At 41.1% G+C, this 20,314-nt stretch overlaps 1 protein-coding gene across 4 annotated transcripts in view; it reads right to left on the bottom strand.

The window, feature by feature from the left end:
* Positions 1-20,314, bottom strand: part of l2hgdh (L-2-hydroxyglutarate dehydrogenase) — a 43,683-nt gene that overhangs the window by 19,614 nt on the left and 3,755 nt on the right. For 2 of the 4 annotated variants that reach the window (XM_070879240.1, XM_070879242.1), the window contains exons 2-4: positions 19,820-19,935; positions 15,960-16,111; positions 2,984-3,115 (exon numbers count right to left, since the gene is read on the bottom strand). In XM_070879240.1, the coding sequence (XP_070735341.1) occupies positions 2,984-3,115; positions 15,960-16,111; positions 19,820-19,935 (400 nt within the window). The remainder of the gene's footprint in view (positions 1-2,983; positions 3,116-15,959; positions 16,112-19,819; positions 19,936-20,314) is intronic. The other 2 variants (XM_070879241.1, XM_070879243.1) reach the window with 2 other exon arrangements.

Here is a 20,314-nt window from a genome sequence, read left to right as displayed (position 1 = left end):
AGGAAGGCAAGTGTATTGAAGAGCTTGCAGTGCATTTTATGAGACAAATGTGCAAGAAGGTGATCCACCTCAACTGATTTACATTATCTATGAGCAATGCTGTAAGACATTAAGACCGAATCAGTATCTAGAATTGAGAGATGTAGCAGAAATTAATAACTGCAAAAGTATCATATTGATGCCTATTAAGGTATCACTCAGCCACATACAACCTCAATGGAACCACTCAGTGGATGGAATTACAAATAAAACTATTGAAGTGGCAGTCAAAAAAAATTAACACAGGATGCAAAGATTGGGCAGGCTACAGAGTTCATTCCATTCAAGGAGCACTTTATATTTTTATTTCAAATTTCCAGCATTTTCAGTTTTTCTTTTTATCTCTATTGTTTACAGCCAGCTTCTCAGAGGGTCCACTTGGGCTGGTCCTATTCAAAGAGTCAACAAACAAATAGGCTGACTAATGGAAGGGCTCACAAACACACATTCTACAGCTGTACACCACGAAGGCACAAACCGCAGAAATCAGGCCAAAAATGATCAAGAGATATAATTATCTTTAATTGGGCAATTAGATACAAGGTATGGAGTTCGGTGAATCTCAACAAGATAATAAAGATGTTAAGCAGTACAATTGAGCCAGGATCCAAGGAGACATCCACAGGCAGTCCAAGAAAACAAAGAAGTGGATCCAGTTTGACAAGAGAATCCAGTCTCTTCCACCTTATAACATTCTAATAAGATCAGCCCACGGAACAAGTGTAAAAGACAGAGAGCCACTCTGGCTCCTTGTCATCCTCTTCAACATGTTTCAGAGATCCTAGAATTCCATTTGTGAAGTCATCAAGTGTATAACTACAGTACATGATATTAACAGCTTGCCTTTATATTGTGTCTTTAGTGCATTAAAATGGCCCAAGCGCTTCACAGAAGCATAATCAGACAAAAATTGATACCAAGCCAAAGGAGATGACATCAGGACAGGTGACCAAAAGCTTGGTTAGAGAGGTAGGTTTTAAGGAGTGTCTTAAATGAAGAGAGTGAGTTAGTGAGGAGATTTCAGAGCTTGGGGCCTAGATGCCTGAAGGCAGTCAATGGTGGGGAGATGGCCTTCTCTAAGTTTGCTGGAGACCAAGAGTGCAGTTATACTGATACTTGTCAAAAGTATACCTCCAGAGTCAGGTTTCAATCTGACTCCAGAGGAAAGCAGTGTGAAACCTCTTGGAGAAGATAACCACTTGGGTTTGATATGACATGAAATATAACAGCAGTTCTTGTCAAACCTAGTTTAAAAAGTATTATGCGGTCAGATCATCAACACTTGGGGCTAGAAATTCAGCACCATCTGCGCTGGGCTTTTCGGCGGTATTCTTCGTTTTTGGCAGAAAACCACCCGGCGGGAATTTCTTCAAAGAGTTCCACCGGCGGTCTCGAAATACTGCTGGGGAGCAGACCGCCGGCGTGCACCGCCAAAAAAAACACTACCGCCCAAGTTTGGTCACAATGGTGACCCATTGGCACGTAGAAAAAAGACGCCCATGAGAAACCAGCCGGAGCTGGGCAGTAGGTATGAAGCCCTGCAAAAAAAGGTAAGTTAACTTTTTTTAAAATTCTTTTACCGCGATTAAGTGGAAAAGGGTCCCGAGAATGTTCTCCGATTTTTTTTTGGGAAAAATAGTGTGCGTGTTTTCCTCCCTCGCTAGGCCCAACCCGCAGCCTTGGACTAAATTTGAGTAAGTACCGCCCAATTTGCCCAGTATTGCTTTTTCCGCCAAGAATCCGTGTGTAAGACCCATTTTTGCCTGCCGGGCAGAATTTTTTCCTTTTTTTGATCAATTTTTCGCTGGCGTTAATTTAATAATCTTAGCGTTTTTTTGGGTGGCAATTGAATTGTGTGCAAATTCTAGCCTTTAAGGAGTTGTTTGAATGTTTTGTAAATGAATGCTCTCATGATTTAAAATTTAATGGCGAAGCACAAAAGCTCTTCGCCACCCATGATGTGCTCTCTCTTAGCTGTGAGAATTATATAGGGAACCGGGTATTATAAACAAGGTGCTGCCTGACTGGAACTAATTCAGTAGCAATTCGTTTCAGACTAGTGTGTAAACGCATCCTAAATTGTGCAGAATCAAACCATCTTCCACTGTGTGTAGTATCTCCACCAAGGTCAAGACTCCATACCGTATGAGCGCAAGTTAATTTTTAGTTTTATTATAGTGGATACAATTTTCAAAAGATTTAAATCCATGAAAAGCATGTGTAATTTGAGGAGTTACCTTTGTAAAAAGGCATTTGTTCATTTTCTTTAAAAAAATAGTTGATATCAAGTAAAAAGCACAAATGCTACAATATCCTTTTCATATACACATTCTTGATTCTACCATGTTAAAGCAGATTGCATTTACCTATGGTTTATATCTTGATGTAAAAAATATGTTTTAAAGTTCCAAAAAGGAACCCTCTCTTAAATGATGTTTTAAAATACTTTAAGGGAGCAGAAACAAAATAATCTTCTACAAATGCTCTCAATACTAATGTTTCTTTAATGGCCTGGTTGGAAAAGGCAGCAAGTAGCTGAGTCAAGACAAAAAAAAAAATGTCCCACATTCGATTGCCAGCCAGTTAGCTAATCTCAGTCATGGCTACAGTTCGGGCACTATAGTTGCCACTGCACCCTGTCATAGGGAACGCCAAAGGGAACAAAAAAGATCTGTCAGGGTGTTCACTCCTAATGATTAACCAGTAACCTTGTTGAAAAGCATGCATGTGGATGTTGGGGAAAGGATAGATTGGCAGCAATATGTTCAAGCTCAACAATAAAAAGTCTCCCACCATCACTGTCGAGCCACATATGAAAAATGGCCACTTGGGTAAAGGGTCAGAGGGTGCCATCACTCTGGAACTGTACAATGGCATGAGCCTGTACATTCAGGGAAGGAGAAGTTTGGTAGAGAAGGAAATTAAAACATTTAGAAGATTTTACCCTACAATAGGGCTCTCGCTCTTGGATTTCTTTTGCATCAATAAGTCTCAGGTCACGGACATTGTTCTGCAGTCCACGTTCATACAAAGCCTTTAGTCTTGAGATTTCTTCTTGCTCAACAGCAACAATAAGCTTTAATAAAAATGAGATTTACAAATCAATTGTAGTATCTGGAACGAAAATAAAACCCTTAAGTTAAACTACCAATTGATTCAGTGATTAAAGTCTTGAATTTATAAAATTAATTTTCTGTATTTAACTGAATACAACACAAGATCATCCACAATAGTTTACTTTTGTATTTTTTGTATGAAAGCCTCCAGTAGACTTCTTTTCGATTTTCCCTCTTAACCTTCTGGAAGTCTCCTGCATGAGTTGATCACTCTTTGGATGAGAACAATTTTCTATCGGTCCTAAATCTCCTTTAACTCATTTAAACCTGGAACTCATTGTTTTCTACCTCAGCTTAATTTAAAATAAGTTTTTCCAGATTTACCTTTTCCCCACCATTTACAACCTTGTATAACTCTAAGCTTAAAAGTTTCTGCAGTCTTTCCTCACAACTTAAAAGTTCTGCTGAGGGATTATGAGCAGCTAGGGGCCAAAATAAAAAGCAGAACCAAAGGTTTACTACCTGAGCCACGAGCAAATTTGCATAGGGTAGATAAGATCAGAGAGTTAAACACATGGCTCAAAGACTAGTGTGGGAGAAATGGGTTTTGGAGCCTGGCACACTGGCACCAGTACTGGGGTAAGAGGGAGCTGTTCCGTTGGGACGGGCTCCACTTAGACTGAGTTGGGGCTAGGGTCCTGGCAAATCGAATAACTAGGACTGCAAAGAGGGCTTTAAACTAATTAGTGGGGGGGGGGAAAAAAGAGGGTTCAGGCGAACGAAAATATAAAAAGTCAAAGAATATGGAGAAAGCAATAGAGCAGGGTAGCAATGAGGGGAAATGAAAACCAGAGCATGACAGGAAGGGACAGAATGTATAAACATAAAAGTGCATCAGAAAGTGGGGTCAAAGCAGGAAAAAATGGTAATAAAACAAATTTAAAAGCTCTTTGACTGAATGCACACAGCATTCGTAACAAAATAGATGAGTTGACGGCACAAATAGATACAAATGGGTATGATCTGATAGCCATTCCAGAGACATGGTTGCAAGGTGACCAAGGCTGGGAACTAAATATTCAGGGGTATTTGACATTTCGGAAGGACAGACAAAGGAAAAGGAGGTGGTGTAGCTCTGTGAATAAAGGATGAGATCAGTGCGTTCGTGAGAAACGATATTGGCTCAGAAGATCAAGATGTTAAATCAGTTTGGATGGAGATAAGGAACGAGGGGGAAAAGTCGCTGGTGGGCGTAGTCTATAGGCCCCTTAACAGCTACACTGTTGGACGGAGTATAAATCAAGAAATAATGGAGACTTGTAAAAAAAGGAACAGCAATAATCATGGGCGATTTTAACCTTCATATTGATTGGACAAAACAAATTGGCCAGGGTAGCCTTGAGGAAGAGTTCATAGAGTGTACCCGGGATAATTTCCTTGAACAGTATGTTGCAGAACCAACCAGGGAGCAGACTCTCTTGGATCTGGTACTGTGTACAGAGACAGGATTAATAAATGATCTCCTAGTTAAGGATCCTCTAAGAATGAGTGACCATAACATGGTTGAATTTCAAATTCAGTTGGAGGGTGTGAAAGTTGGATCCCAAACCAGTGTCCTAAGCTTAAATAAAGGAGACTACAAAGGTATGATGGCAGAGTTGGCTAAAGTGGACTGGGAAAATAGATTAGAGGGTGGGACGGTTGGATGATCAGTGGCAGACAAAAAAGGAGATATTTCATAACTTGCAACAAAAATATATCCCAATGAGAAGGAAAAACTAAGAGAAGGGATAACCATCCATGGCTAACTAAGGAAACAATGGATGGTATCAAATTGAAAACAAGGTCATACAAAGTGGCCAAGACTAGTGGGAGGCCAGAGGATTGGGAAACTTTTAAAAGCCAGCAAAGAATGACTAAAAAAAGAAAGAGGGAAGATAGATGAAAGTAAACTAGCACAAAATATAAAAAAGATAGTAAGAGTTTCTATAGGTACATACAAAGGAAAAGAGTGGCTAAAGTAAATGTTGGTCCCTTCGAGGATGAGTCTGGGGAATTAATAATGGGGACCAGGGAAATGGCAGAGACTTTGAACAAATATTTTGTATCGGTCTTCATGGCAGAAGACACTAAAAATATCTCAATAGAGGATAATCAAGGGGCTATAGGGAGGGAGCAACTTAAAATAATCACCATCACTAAAGAAAAAGTACTAGTAAAATAATGGGACTAAAGACGGACAAGTCTGCTGGACCTGATAGCTTGCATCCCAAGGTCTTAAAAGAAGAGATAGTGGATGCATTGGTTGTAATCTACCAACATACCCTGGGTTCTGAGGAGGTCCCAGCAGATTGGAAAACCGCAAATGTAACGCCCCTTCAAGGAAGGAGACAGACAGAAAGCAGGAAACTACAGACTAGTTAGCCTAACATCTGTCATTTGGTAAATGCTGGAGACCATTATTAAGGAAGTAATAGCAGGACATTTAGAAAATCAGAACACAATCAAGCAGAGTCAGCATGGTTTTATGAAAAGGAAATCATGTTTGACAAATTTGATAAAGTCCTTTGAGGATGTAACGATCAGGGTGGATAAAGGGGAACCAATAGATGTAGTGTATGTAGATTTCCATAAGGCATTCGATAAGGTGCCACATAAAAGGTTACTGCACAAGAGAAGAGCTCACGGGGTTGGGGGTAATCTATTAGCATGGATAGAGGATTGGCCAACGAACAGAAAACAGAGTCAGGATAAATGGGTCATTTTCATGTTGGCCAACAGTAACTAATGGGGAGCCGCAGGGATCGATGCTGGGGCCTCAACTATTTACAATCTATATTAATGACTTGGATGAAGGGATCAAGTGTAATGTAGCCAAGTTTGCTGATGGTACATAGATGGGTGGGAAAGCAAATTGTGGAGGACACAAAAAATCTGCAAAGGGATATAGACAGGCTAAGTGAGTGGGAAAACATTTGGCAGATGGAGAATAATGTCGGAAAGTGTGAGGTTATCCACTTTGGCAGGAAAAATAAAAAAGCAAATTATTTAAATGGAGATTACAAAATGCAGCAGTAGAGGGGGATCTGGGGGTCCTTGTGCATGAAACACAAAATGTTAGTATGCAGGTACAGCAAGTAATCAGGAAGGCAAATGGAATGTTGGCCTTTATTGCAAGGGGGATGGAGTATAAAAGCAGAAAAGTCCTGCTGCAACTGTACAGGGTATTGGTGAAGCCACACCTAGAGTACTGTGTACAGTTTTGGTCTCCGTATTTAAGGAAGGATATACTTGTTTTGAGGCAGTTCAGAGAAGGTTCACTGGAATGGTTCCGGAGATGAGGGGGTTGACTTATGACGATAGGTTGAGCCTATAATCTTTGGAGTTCAGAAGAATGAGGGTTGATCTTATCGAAACATAAGATAATGAAAGGGCTCGACAAGGTGGATGCAGAGGATATTTCCACTCATAGGGGAAACTAAAACTAGAGGGCATAGTCTCAGAATAAGGGGCCGCCCATTTAAAACGGAGATGAGGAGGAATTTCTTCTCTCGGAGGGTTGTAAATCTGTGGAATTCTCTGCCCCCAAGAGCTGTGGAGGTGGAGTCATTGAATATATTTAAAGCAGATATAGACAGATTTTTGAGCGATAAGGGAAAAAAGGGTTATGGAGAGTGGGCAGGGAAGTGGAGCTGAATCCATGATCAGATCAGCCATGATCTTATTAAATGGCAGAGCAAGCTCGAGGGGCCAAATGGCAAACTCCTGCTCCTATTTCTTATGTTCTTATGAAACCGGAGATTGGGGATCAGCTCTTCTCTGCTTGCCTCCCGTGCTTGAATATCTGCCTGTGTCTCGGTGACAAAAACTGGACATTACTCAAGGTGTGGTCTGATGAGAGCACTGTTCAGTTTGATTACTTCCTGACTTGTATTCTACTGTTTTAGCTGCATAGTTCAACATTCAATGTGCTTTGTTGATTGCTCATCTGCATTGGTTGGATGCTTTGACGGTCAAGTGTACAGTGTCTCCTAGATCTTTTTCAACTTCCTTTGCTATTTCTTGCATTATTCAGAGTACGAGTCTTGTCTACTTTTCCTTCCATTGTGAAGCCCTTTACATTTGTCTGTATTAAACTTAATCTGCCATTGCTCTGTCCACTTACATATTTTGCACAGCTCATTCAGAACACTGCCAATTTCTAGTTTGGCATCATCTGAAAATCTGACCAATATGAATTAGGTTTTGAGTCCAAATCATTGATATAAATGAGAAACTATGCTTGGGTACCTTAATCAGTACTCCACCCCACCCTACCCAAATCTAACTCTTTGAACAAGTGCCTATTTTCTACCAATCAGCCAATTTCTTAACCATACCCAAGATTTACTCTCGATCACTACAGCTTTGATCTTAACTAATAGCCTCCCCTGCGGAACTTTGCCAAACGATTTCTGGAAGTTTAGGTCCACTTCGGATGTGACTTCCTCAAAATCAAGGAGGTTGAACAGGCAACTTTAACATGGAATGCAGTCCTCAATCTACACATTTATCTATTATGGGGCTGAATTTGCGGCCCCTATGGGTGCGTACGTGCCCATAGGGGTCTCGCAAGTTCCAGGTTTAGGCATCCTCTTGACAGATCGTACGAATCTGAAAGAAAAGGGCATTCGCGAGCTATTTGCCAAACTTCTGAAATTCTTATGCCTGATAAAAGCAGGTCTGCTTTTAGCAGCGCAAGAGTTTAAAAAAAAATAGAAAAATAAAATGTTGTCACTCATTTATACATTAAAAATCCTGTCCAATAAGGCAAGTTTATTTTTAGCCCCATTAAAAACAAATTTTTATTTAAGAAAAATACATTTTTGTTTAAAATATTTAATTTAACAGCATTTTACTTAATTTCAAATATGAAATGAATGATAGAACCATAGAAATTTACAGTACAGAAGGAGGCCATTTCGGCCCATCATCCCACTTTCCAGCTCTTGGTCCGTAGCCCTGTAGGTTATGGCACTTTAAATGCACATCCAAGTATCTTTTAAATGTGGTGAGGGTTCCTATCTCTATCACCCTTTCAGACAGAGAGTTCCAGACCCCCACCATCCTCTGGGTGAAGAAATTTCCCCTCGTATCTCCTCTAAACCTCCTTCCAATTACTTTAAATCTATGACACCAGGTTGTTGACCCATCTGCCAAGGGAAATAGGTCCTTCCTATCCACTCTAGCCAGGCCCCTTCATAATTTTATACACCTCAATCAGATTTCCCCTTAACCTTCTCTGTTCCAAAGAAAACAGACCCAGCATCTCCAATCTTACCTCAGCCAAAATTCTCTAGTTTATGCAACATTCTTGTAAATTTCCTCTGAACCCTTTCCAGTGCAATCACATCTTTCCTGTAATGTGGTAACCAGAACTGCACACAGTACTCCAAGCTGCAGCCTAACCATTGTTTTATACAGTTCAAGCATAACCTCCTTGCTCTTGTATTCCATGCCTCGACTTATAAAAGGCAAGTATTCCATATGCCTTCTTAACCTTCTCTATCAGGCCTGCTACCTTCAGGGCTCTGTGGACCTGCACTCCAAGGTCCCTTTGATCCTCTACACTTTTCAGTGTTGTACTATTTAATGTGCATTCCCTTGCCTTGTTAGAGCTCCCCAAATGCATTACCTCACACTTATCCAGATTTAATTCCATTTGCCACTGTTCTGCCCACCTGACAAGTACATTGATGGCCCAGAAATCCCAGCCTCCCCGGATCTGTACTGAGTGTGTATGGACCCGGGAAGGCATCGCACATGCACTGAAAACCGGCTTTGCTGATCGGTCAAGTCCAGCTTCACAGATCCCCTGCATCTCTGAAGCAAGGACATTCGCATGGGCAAGATTACGTTATTTACCCATATTGTGCCCAGCGGGAGGTCCTGAAAATTCTTATGCCTGATAAAAGCAGGCACAGACTACTTTTACAGGCATAAAAGTTTTAAAACAGACAAACATAATAAAATAAAATTTTAAAAAACACATTTTATTGTTTAAAAACCCTGCCCACTACGGTAAGTTTATTTTAAACCATAATTTAAAAACTTTAAAAGTCGGAATTTTTTTCCCCTAAGACTCAATTAATTTTAATGAGGCGTTTTTTTTTATAAATGGTGTTTAGTGTGTTTGTTTTTTTCTATTAATAGTAATGAGAACGCGTAGATATAGAGTTCTCATTGCTATTAATATGAGAAAGCTGTGGAATACTGTATCTGGTTGGTTGTGCAGTCACACGTGACATGACTGCACCTTCTGCGTCCGAACCTGGAGGATGGGAGCACGCTTTAAAATAGAAACATAGAAAATAGGTGCAGGAGTAGGCCATTCGGCCCTTCGAGCCTGCACCGCCATTCAATGAGTTCATGGCTGAACATGCAACTTCAGTACCCCATTCCTGCTTTCTCGCCATACCCCTTGATCCCCCTAGTAGTAAGGACTACATCTAACTCCTTTTTGAATATATTTAGTGAAGTGACCTCAACAACTTTCTGTGGTAGAGAATTCCACAGGTTCACCACTCTCTGGGTGAAGAAGTTTCTCCTCATCTCGGTCCTAAATGGCTTACTACTTATCCTTAGACTGTGACCCCTGGTTCTGGACTTCCCCAATATTGGGAACATTCTTCCTGCATCTAACCAGTCTAAACGCGTCAGAATTTTAAACATTTCTATGAGATCCCCTCTCATTCTTCTGATCTTCAGTGAATACAAGCCCAGTTGATCCAATCTTTCTTGATATGTCAGTCCCGCCATCCCGAGAACCAGCCTGGTGAACCTTCGCTGCACTCCCTCAATAGCAAGAATGTCCTTCCTCAAGTTCGGAGACCAAAACTGTACACAATATTCCAGGTGTGGCCTCACCAAGGCCCTATACAACTGTAGTAACACCTCCCTGCCCCTGTACTCAAATCCCCTTGCTATGCATTTGTTTTCTTAACCACCTGCTGTACCTGCATGCCAACCTTCAATGACTAATGTACCATTAGTCTCGTTGCACCTCTCCTTTACCTAATCTGTCACCATTCAGATAATAGTCTGTCTCTCTGTTTTTACCACCAAAGTGGATAACTTCACATTTATCCACATTATACTTCATCTGCCATGCATTTGCCCACTCACCTAACCTATCTAAGTCACTCTGCAGCATCCTCCTCACAGCTCACACTGCCACCCAATTTAGTGTCATCCATAAATTTGGAGATACTACATTTAATCCCCTCGTCTCAATCATTAATGTACAATGTAAACAGCTGGGGCCCCAGCACAGAACCTTGCGGTACCCCACTAGTCACTGCCTGCCATTCTGAAAAGTACCCATTTACTCCTACTCTTTGCTTCCTGTCTGCCAACCAGTTCTCAATCCATGTCAGCACACTACCCCCAATCCCATGTGCTTTAACTTTGCACATTAATCTCTTGTGTGGGACCTTGTCGAAAGCCTTCTGAAAGTCCAAATACACCACATCAATTGGTTCCCCCTTGTCCACTCTACTGGAAACATCCTCAAAAAATTCCCGAAGATTTGCAGCGCAGGAAGAGAAGGCCTCCCCACCGGAATCACAGGCTCCTCTGGGACCACCAGGTACTTTCGTACAAATTCTCCGGTCAGAGGCGTTCATCCGAAAGAAGCCTCCAACCGAAACATCATGGCCGCTATCATCCTGCATTCCGCAGCATTCTTCTTCATTATCAACCACACAGCCTATTTTAGTCTTATCTGCAAAACTTCTTAATCATACCCCCAACATTTAAGTCCAAATCATTGATATATACTACAAAAAGCAAGGGACTGAGCCCTGCAGAACCCCACTGGATACAGCCTTCCAGTCACAAAAACATCCATCAACCATTAATATACATAGATGACGTGGAAGAGGGGACGGAGTGTAGTGTAACAAAATTTGCAGATGACACAAAGATTAGTGGGAAAGCGGGTTGTGTAGAGGACACAGAGAGGCTGCAAAGAGATTTAGATAGGTTAAGCGAATGGGCTAAGGTTTGGCAGATGGAATACAATGTCGGAAAATGTGAGGTCATCCACCTTGGGAAAAAAAAAAAAAACAGTAAAAGGAAATATTATTTGAATGGGGAGAAATTACAACATGCTGCGGTGCAGAGGGACCTGGGGGTCCTTATGCATGAATCCCAAAAAGTTAGTTTGCAGGTGCAGCAAGTAATCAGGAAGGCGAATGGAATGTTGGCCTTCATTGCGAGAGGGATGGAGTACAAAAGCAGGGAGGTCCTGCTGCAACTGTACAGGGTATTGGTGAGGCCACACCTGGAATACTGAGTGCAGTTTTGGTCACCTTACTTAAGGAAGGATATACTAGCTTTGGAGGGGTACAGAGACGATTCACTAGGCTGATACCGGAGATGAGGGGGTTACCTTATGATGATAGATTGAGTAGACTGGGTCTTTACTCATTGGCGTTCAGAAGGATGAGGGGTGATCTTATAGAAACATTTAAAATAATGAAAGGGATAGACAAGATAGAGGCAGAGAGGTTGTTTCCACAGGTCAGGGAGACTAGAACTAGGGGGCACAGCCTCAAAATACGGGGGAGCCAATTTAAAACCGAGTTGAGAAGGAATTTCTTCTCCCAGAAGGTTGTGAATCTGTGGAATTCTCGGCCCAAGGAAGCAGTTGAGGCTAGCTCATTGAATGTATTCAAATCACAGATAGATAGATTTTTAACCAATAAAGGAATTAAGGGTTATGGGGAGCAGGCAGGTAAATGGAGCTGAGTCCACGGCCAGATCAGCCATGATCTTGTTGAATGGCGGAGCAGCCTCGAGGGGCTAGATGGCCTACTCCTGTTCTTAATTCTTATGTTCTTATGTTTGTTCTTTGCTTCCCGCCTCCAAGCCAATTTTGGACCCAACTTGCCACTTTGCCCTGGATCCCATGGGCTTTTACTTTCATGACCAGTCTGCCATGTGGGACCTTATCAAAAGCTTTGCTAAAATCCATATACACTACATCATATGCACTGCCCTCATCGACCCTCCTGGTTACCTCCTCGAAAAATTCAATCAAGTTAGTCAGACACGACTTTCCCTTGACAAATCCATGCTGACTGTCTTTGATTAATCCATGTCGTTCCAAATGAAGATTTATCCTGTCCCTCAAGATTTTGTTACAATAATTTTCCTTCCACTGAGGTTAGGCTGACTGGCCTGTAATTTTTTTTAATGTATTTCACGTGTTTGTGTATTTTTTTTAAGTTATTCTCATTCATATTTATGGGGTTTCCGTACAAATGGGAACCCCTCAAGTACAAATGGAGATTCCCTTCTTTTATTGGTTAGGCAAGCCAATATGTGATCTCAGAGGCATTTGCGAACCGCATGCACCCTTGGCATACCTGGGCCTCTACGCAGGCCTACGAGTAGTCCCAGGAGCACAAATCTGCAAACCTCCCTCTCCGCAGGCCCACACGTAGACGCCCGGGAAGCGCAAATCTACGAACCTGCCGGACCAAGTAAATTCGTAGATTTTTTGCAGGTCAGAGGCATCCACCCGCAGGAAGCCTCCAACTGCAACTGCTACCCTTGTGTATTTACTCTGGTACATGGCACACACAAAACTCCCTTGTCATCCTAGTCCTATGAAAATTCCCATTATATAAATCTCCAAATTTACCTGGAAGGCCTGTTGCACTTGTAGGTGGCCTGGTGATTTGTTAATGGTGTTACAGCTTGCATGTCATATAATGAATCATGCTTGCTATCACAGATTAACTGTATTTTACAGTGAGAGTGTATGATATAAAAAAAGTTTAGGCTGTAAACAGTTTAGTCTGGTCACCGGGTGTCCCTGCAGAACAGGTTCTTCTGTCTAAAGCTCGATCTGACAGTCATATTGTTTTTTTGTCTGTGCAAGGTAAGCAACAGGCAAATTGACAGTTATTTAACATTTTCATGTTTTACTCTTTTTATTGGCATCTTTATTTTCCTACCCTTCTAGGTGTTCTTTCCCCATTCTTTTTTTTTCTACATACTGTCGAACCAGCCAATGAGGGGCTCCTCAACGGAGGCCCATTCTTGTGTTGCTGCTTGTTACAAATGCTGTTCTCTAGAGCCTAATCCAAACAGAAATTAGAGAGAGAGATAAACGAGCCAAAATTCAGGGTCCACATAAGGCCCGTTATCGCCGTTTTGCAGTGGAATCGAGTGGCTGCCGCGTTGCAGTCGATGGGCTGCCTCGACCCAAATTCAGCTCTGGGATTTTTCGGCCTGTCCCCACTTCAACCCCGCTGCTGCCGACTGCCGCAAGCGCGTCATCAAAGCTATCCTGCACCTACATTTTAATCCGCCCCAAATTTAATTGCAAAAATCCACGAGCCGCTGGACGGTGCCCCCGACAGCTTGTTCTGTCAGTGCACCTTCTCCTGACGGTGTGTGGCCCAGCAGCGTAGCGACCCTTCAAGGGGAGGGCCCACTGCCACCATGTTGATATTTTTGCCGGCCGACTTCCGAATTAGCCTGCCAATTATTGCCCCGGGTTCGGCTGGGCCACCAACAGGCAGCCTGGCACCCACTCTTGGGTGCCAGGCCGCTGGCCTGGCTGAAATCCTCCCAGATGGCCCAGTGGGCTGAAGTTTACAAATGCCGAATATTCTCCCCTTTAAGTGAAGGAGAGAGCGTGGCAACACACATGCGTCGTTGCGTCATCTCCGCTACGCTGCTGAGTGACAGTAGCTGAGATACGGTCCCACCCCAACTTCCGCCCCTCACCAGGACTTACCGTCCCAAATTCCACCATTATGACCGACTTCCGGTCCAACGGGGAAAAAAGTTTAAAGTTGAGAAAATTGCTCCGAAGGCTGCCTCATCACTCCCGGTGGGAAAAAAAGGTAAACAATCGTGGGTGCGCCAGTTTTCTGGCATATCTGAATTTCAGCCCCAAAGAGTCTGAGGCCAGAGCTGCAGATTGGAGGGTGAGAGAAAGAGAGATTCAAGAAACAGAGAGGGGCTTAGGTGGACAGAGGAACACCTAAGTTAGGAGAACAAGCAGAAAAAGAGGTTGAGTGACAGAGATGAATAGAGGCACAAAGAGATAGTTACAAAAAAAGATTGTAGTGAAAACAAGAAAAAAAAACATCTTTCAGGAAAAAAAGAGAACTCGCAATGACATTTCGGTGAGCAATGCCACAGAGAATCCACTAGTATCGTACTAAAAATCTTGTGTATGGACACACTTCCTGTCCACAAACATAGAAAATAGGTGCAGGAGTAGGCCATTCGGCTCTTCGAGCCTGCACCACCATTCAATAAGATCATGGCTGATCATTCCCTCAGTACCCCTTTCCTGCTTTCTCTTCATACCCCTTGATCCCCTTAACCGTAAGGGCCATATCTAACTCCCTCTTGAATATATCCAATGAAGGACTTGGGCCCCAGAGTGTCGTCGGAGAACTTTACTTCCTGTTGTCATACTTTTATTTCAAATCCCAACATTAAAATTCCCTATTTAAATAGTTGCTCAACTCTCTGCTGATGAATCAATGAAACCACTCAATATATGTGTCTTTATAAATATCTATGCCAATTTTCTTACTAATTGAAATTTATATTCTCCAAAATAAGCTTGTAAACAAGATATTTTTTTAAATGATTAAATGTGATTACTGAATTGTATTTTGCATCTTTTAACACCTTCAGTAAAGTTTTAACTTGAAGGACTCCGCCTTTCTCAAAAGGCTGGGCTACGACTGACATTTTACCTCAACAGTTGTCCAGAGCTTTCAATCACATCTGTGCATTTTGAAAATGTGTAGCTTGCAGAATTTTCCAGGATACTAAGAGTTGAAAGGTAGGAGAGATAGTCCTCTCATCCTGCGAGGATGAAAGTTACTTTGCTTTTTTGAAAACACTCAAAGAAACCACAGATTGAATGTTCAAAACTTTATTTCAGGCAAGTGATAAATTTATATGAACACATCACAGTTGTGTTTTGGTCATGAGCTCCTCCCCCCCCCAAAAAAAAAACAGAAGCAACACATGCCAACAGTAATAGATGCTATTGAGAGTTCTTTGTTGATGGTTAAATAAAGAGAGAGAGATTGTATCTAGAGTATGGACTTGAAGTCAATCATCTCTTTTGCTTGTACATATTCAGTTCAAAAATCTTCCCTCAACCATTTGAGATTTAATTAATTATTTTTCACACAAAAATTTGGAAACTGCATAAGTGATCAACTTTGAGCATTGAGAGATAATTTTGTTTGTTTATGGAAATTAGTGTTTATTAAAGATTATAATGCTAGCAAACTCACAAATTGCATGCTCCTGGTGCACACGGAGTGTATATTAGGAAACTGCAGCCCCAGTCTTTGATTTTCTGTGTCACTGTACAAACTATACAGCCATAATATTGTTGATGGCTAATATACCTATATAGATGAAAAAAATTAGGAATATTTTGTAGGAAATAAATATGCTGGGTTTCATAACTAAAAATGTGTTCCAATTCAGTAATTGTGTGGATCAATAATTAAGAGTTGCATCTTGGTTCTCCCAGGTGAAATTTTGGCAGCCCATTTTAAAACCATAGTTCACTATATCTGATAAAATAGTATAAGTAATTTGCAAAAGCAAAATACTGCAGATGCTGGAATCTGAAATAAAAACAGAAAATGCTGGAAATCTCAGCTAGTCACTTATCTATGGAGAGAAACAGAGTTAACGTTTCAGGTTGATGACCCTTCAGTAATTTGTAGATAAGTGATAAGTAATTTGCAGGTGCAGTCACATAATCATTGCGAGCAATAGAAAAAGAAATGTGATCAACATTTATACAGCAGTCGGTATACTCACTTTGCCGCATCGTTTGTAAGGGATACCTTTCTTCTCACAATAAGCATAGCTTAGTTCAGCACCCCGCACACATAGTTTGGCCTTCAAAGACCCTGGTGTATAGTAAATTCCACTGTGAATAACCCCACTATTGTGTCCACTCTGATGGAAAGCTGAACAAGATGACAAATAATTATTGGGTCAGAAAGCAAAAGGTTAAATTTATAATAAACTAGTTACTGTAGTATTTATGAAAATAAGTGAATTCGATTGAAAAAACACATTATAAGGGTAACAACACTGACCCTGCTCTTTGTATTGACACATTAAAACGAACATGATACTATTTAGGCAATTTGGTGGCACAGTGCACTCGTACTCAAAATCACTGCTGTAGAGTATTGGATCAACTTCCCACATGGAGTGATTCTGACCACTTTATTATAAGAAAAGAAGAAATAGGAACAGGAGTAGGCCATATGGCCCCTCGAGCCTGCTCCGCTATTCAATAAGATCATGGCTGATCTGATTATGCAGGGTAGTGGCATCAAATCATAAAAAGGGACAAAAGGAAAAAACAGATACTTAGAGGATGCAAGATCTTCTCCCCATACTGAAATTTAAATAAATGGATAATATAACTTCAGGCTAGTAACTTGAGTTATTACTCCAGTTTGCTCAATTTTTAGACTGAGATCTTAAAATGCCGTACATAATTATTTACAGCCAAACAATTCCTCAAACTTTTGTAATGACTTAAAATGCTAATTGTTTCTAACATTACCACTGCTAATGGGGGGGGGGGGGGAGGGGTCCAAGTTAAAACAAACATATTCCTGTCACATTTTAAAAAGCACTCATAAAAGATATATTAAGTACATCAGACAGTGATTCCTCATCCTTGATAACTTCAACTGACATAAATTTCCTTTGCTCCTCTATTCTGACTTATTTGCTCTTTTGTCCTCACTGACCCTCATGCTGCATATTAACTCTTCCCCTTACCTCCTAGGTCTCAATTTCTGACAAGACATTTCCAACCATTTATTTGTTTCCCTTGTCATTAACATTTGCCTATCTGTTTCCAAACATTTCACTATTGTGCTCTGGAAAAATAACTCTCCAATTGCACTTCTCTTGCTCTCCACTCACTATTTGAATAGGCAGGGGTGGACAGTGAGTTGGTTTGCGATGATATGCTCCCAAACTTGAGGGGAAGAGGAGGTTGGAGGTGTGATGTAAAGATGAAGGGGTTGAGAGTCAACGTTTTAAGGAACGAGGAGATTACACTCAATTTTTTTTTGGTGGGTGGGGAAGAGAAGGACCAGTTGCTGCCTTTATTGACTTACTCAATTGAATTCCACTTTTGATACCTTCATCACCCCCAGATCCCTCATGATCTCCCATCCCCACCACTCTCCTGTACAACATCAACAGTTGTCTCAAGTTTGAGGGTCACAGGTTTGAAAGCATATGGTATACAAGAAGCCTAGTTGACCATTGCCAAACTTGGCTCAACGACTTGAAACATTATTACTTTTCCTCACTCCAGCCAAATCCTCTCATAGATCATCCTGAGGACAAAGAAAATTAAAACATTTCGCTTTTCCTCTACTAACCATCTCCCTTCTCCAACTTTACATTTGATGTCGGTAATTCATTGAGGCTACCTGCTGAGTTGCGTCTGCCTCCTCCAGCTTCTTTGCCCTCCTCCCATCAACTATAGCTCACCCCTTATCCCAGCTCAAACCTCACAACATAGTATGGCTTCTCCCTAATCTCCACCCAGCCCTTACCAGATTAATTTCTTCCATGAAGCCCACCACCTGCTTTCTTGATCCCTTACTGACTCAGACTCTAACCATTCAGCTACCCTTTCTTTTCTCAATATATGCCAATAACTGTTCTCTCTCCTCGGGTATTATCTCCCGCTTTCAGAACTCATTCCTTAAAAAGCCTATTCTCAACACCTCACTCTTTTCAAACTACCATTCCATCTCCAACATCTTTCTTTCTAAGGTTAAGAAACAGGTCATCACCAACCAACACTATGTCTAATTCCGACTGTTCAAAATCAGTTTACTCAGGCTTCTATCCCACTCACAATGCCGAAGCTCTTGGGCAAATTCAATGACATTTTGTATGACTGACTGCAGCATTTTCCCTTGTTCTCCTCTGTGACTTTCGACATGTTCAACTATGCACCCTGCTCCACCACCTCCCCTCTGTTGTTATATCTCCATTTCATTGTCCTTATATGATTCTATTCCTACCTGTTCCAACACAACGAGCTTATCTGCTGAAATGGCTTTTCATCTATTGCCCACAGTCACCCCCTCCCCCATTCCTTATCTATTTATTGCAACATTATCCATATCCAACAGTACCAAGCTTCATTCTCCACCATCCTCAATTATATGAATCTTGTGAGCCAGAGCTTTTGCAATTCAACAATGACAAGACTGAAACAATCCTGGTCAGCCTCACCAGAAATTATACAGCTTAGCCTGTATTCCATCTCTATTCCTACTCAAGCCCAACAGTAGGAAAACTTACAAGCTGACCTGAGATTCAAACCCCTATCTAATCATCTTCAAAATATCATTCATTTCACCCCACTATCATCGAATCCCTCATTCAAACTGGACTCAATTTTCTCAACCCCCTCCTTGCCAGTTTCCTTGTCTCCATCCTACCTAAACTCCAGAACTCCACCACCCGTATCTTATCCTTCACAAAGCTAAACTCACTTATCACCCTGTCCTATTGAAGCAACTTCAAAATTCCTGTATTTATTTACAGGTCCCTCCCTGTAAAAAGCTCTATCCCACTTCTACAATTTCTTCCAAATCCACATCACTGCTTATATTAGTGTTGTCCAATACATTAGCCACATTCTACATATGGTTAATTGGGAATCCAGATGTACATAATTGCAATTTTGATTAGTAAATAAAAAAATGAGCAATTGACAACGTCACTGGCCATGTGACCTGAATACTCATATTCAAATAGCATGTGTACTTTAACCTTTTTATGCATAAAATGATAAGATAAAAAACAGTGTGCGCAAGTGCTTTTTGATCAACAGCAACAAATGCAATTTATATAGCGCCTTTAACGTAGCAAAACATCCTATGGCGCTTCACACGAGGGTTATCAATCAAAATTTGACACCGAGCCACAGGAGATATCATGACAGATGACCAAAAGTTTGGTCAGAGGTAGGTTTTAAGGAGCATCTTAAAAAGGAGGAGCAGGAGGGGAAAGAGAGAGAGAGAGAGAGAGAGAGAGAGGGGGGGGGGGGGGGGGGGTTTAGGCAGGGAATTCCAGAGCTCAGGGCCTAGGCAGCTGAAGGCAAGGCCACCAATGGTGAAGCAATTAAAATCGGGAATGTGGAAAATCATTGAATGCTTTACTTCCTTGATTACTGAATGGTCATAGATGTTTGTTCAGTAAATATACATGTGAAGTACATTTATCTGTATTGTGTAATTTTTCTACTAAAATTAGTGCATGTCACTGTAGCCACACCTGTTGTTAGTCAACAATTTCCACTGGACAACGCTGGTTTACACCTTATGATTTTACAACTCTACTCTATTGTATATTTCCCTCTTTTTTTCCACTCAACTACCAGTGGCAAAGACTTTAACCATCTACTTTCCCTCTCCCAAACTGTGCGGTTATAAATTCAACAGAACAGGTTCAGAACAATATATTAATTCACCGTCTATACGCAAGGATTCGCTATATTAAAAACATTACTGGGGAGAATTTTGTGATACAAATATTTCAAACTAGTTTAAAGCAGAAAACTGATGGCATAGGACATGTTCAGAAGTTTGCATTTCTAACATAGTTCTATTGCCAGAATGTACCGAGTTTTTTTTCCTTTTCTAGTAGAATGTAGGTCAACTTAGGATGTCGCTGTATAAGTTCTCTAGCAGATGCCAGTCCAACAATTCCTCCTCCAACAATGGCCACATCACAAGAACTAGAAAAGGGAAGTGCAATCAAAATCAAACATCCAAATTGTTCAAAATCCAAACCTGTAACAAGCTCAAGTCTCTATATGTAACATGCTCCCACAACAGACTTTGTTTGATGCAAATGTTGCATGAATACTTTTCACTAAACATGCAAAAATATCTAAATAACTGAAAATGTACTCAAAACACCTTTGCTAACCCCTAATTTTGCTATTGATGAGTTCTGGTAAATGATTCCCAACTTTTCAAATATGGAAGTAATTTATGTCCATTATTGAGGGTTCACTGATGCCAAACCTTTTTACTTGGGGTAAACCTTCAACGCATAACATAATTTCTAAAAGTTTTGTTTCCTTTTACTTCCACCAGAGGGTACCAACACAA

The sequence above is a fragment of the Pristiophorus japonicus genome, chromosome 4 (genome assembly GCF_044704955.1).
Source record: "Pristiophorus japonicus isolate sPriJap1 chromosome 4, sPriJap1.hap1, whole genome shotgun sequence".
Taxonomy (NCBI): Eukaryota; Metazoa; Chordata; class Chondrichthyes; family Pristiophoridae; genus Pristiophorus; species Pristiophorus japonicus.
The sequence above is the reverse complement of the archived record's forward strand: the minus strand, read 5'-3'. Positions and strand labels throughout refer to the sequence as shown.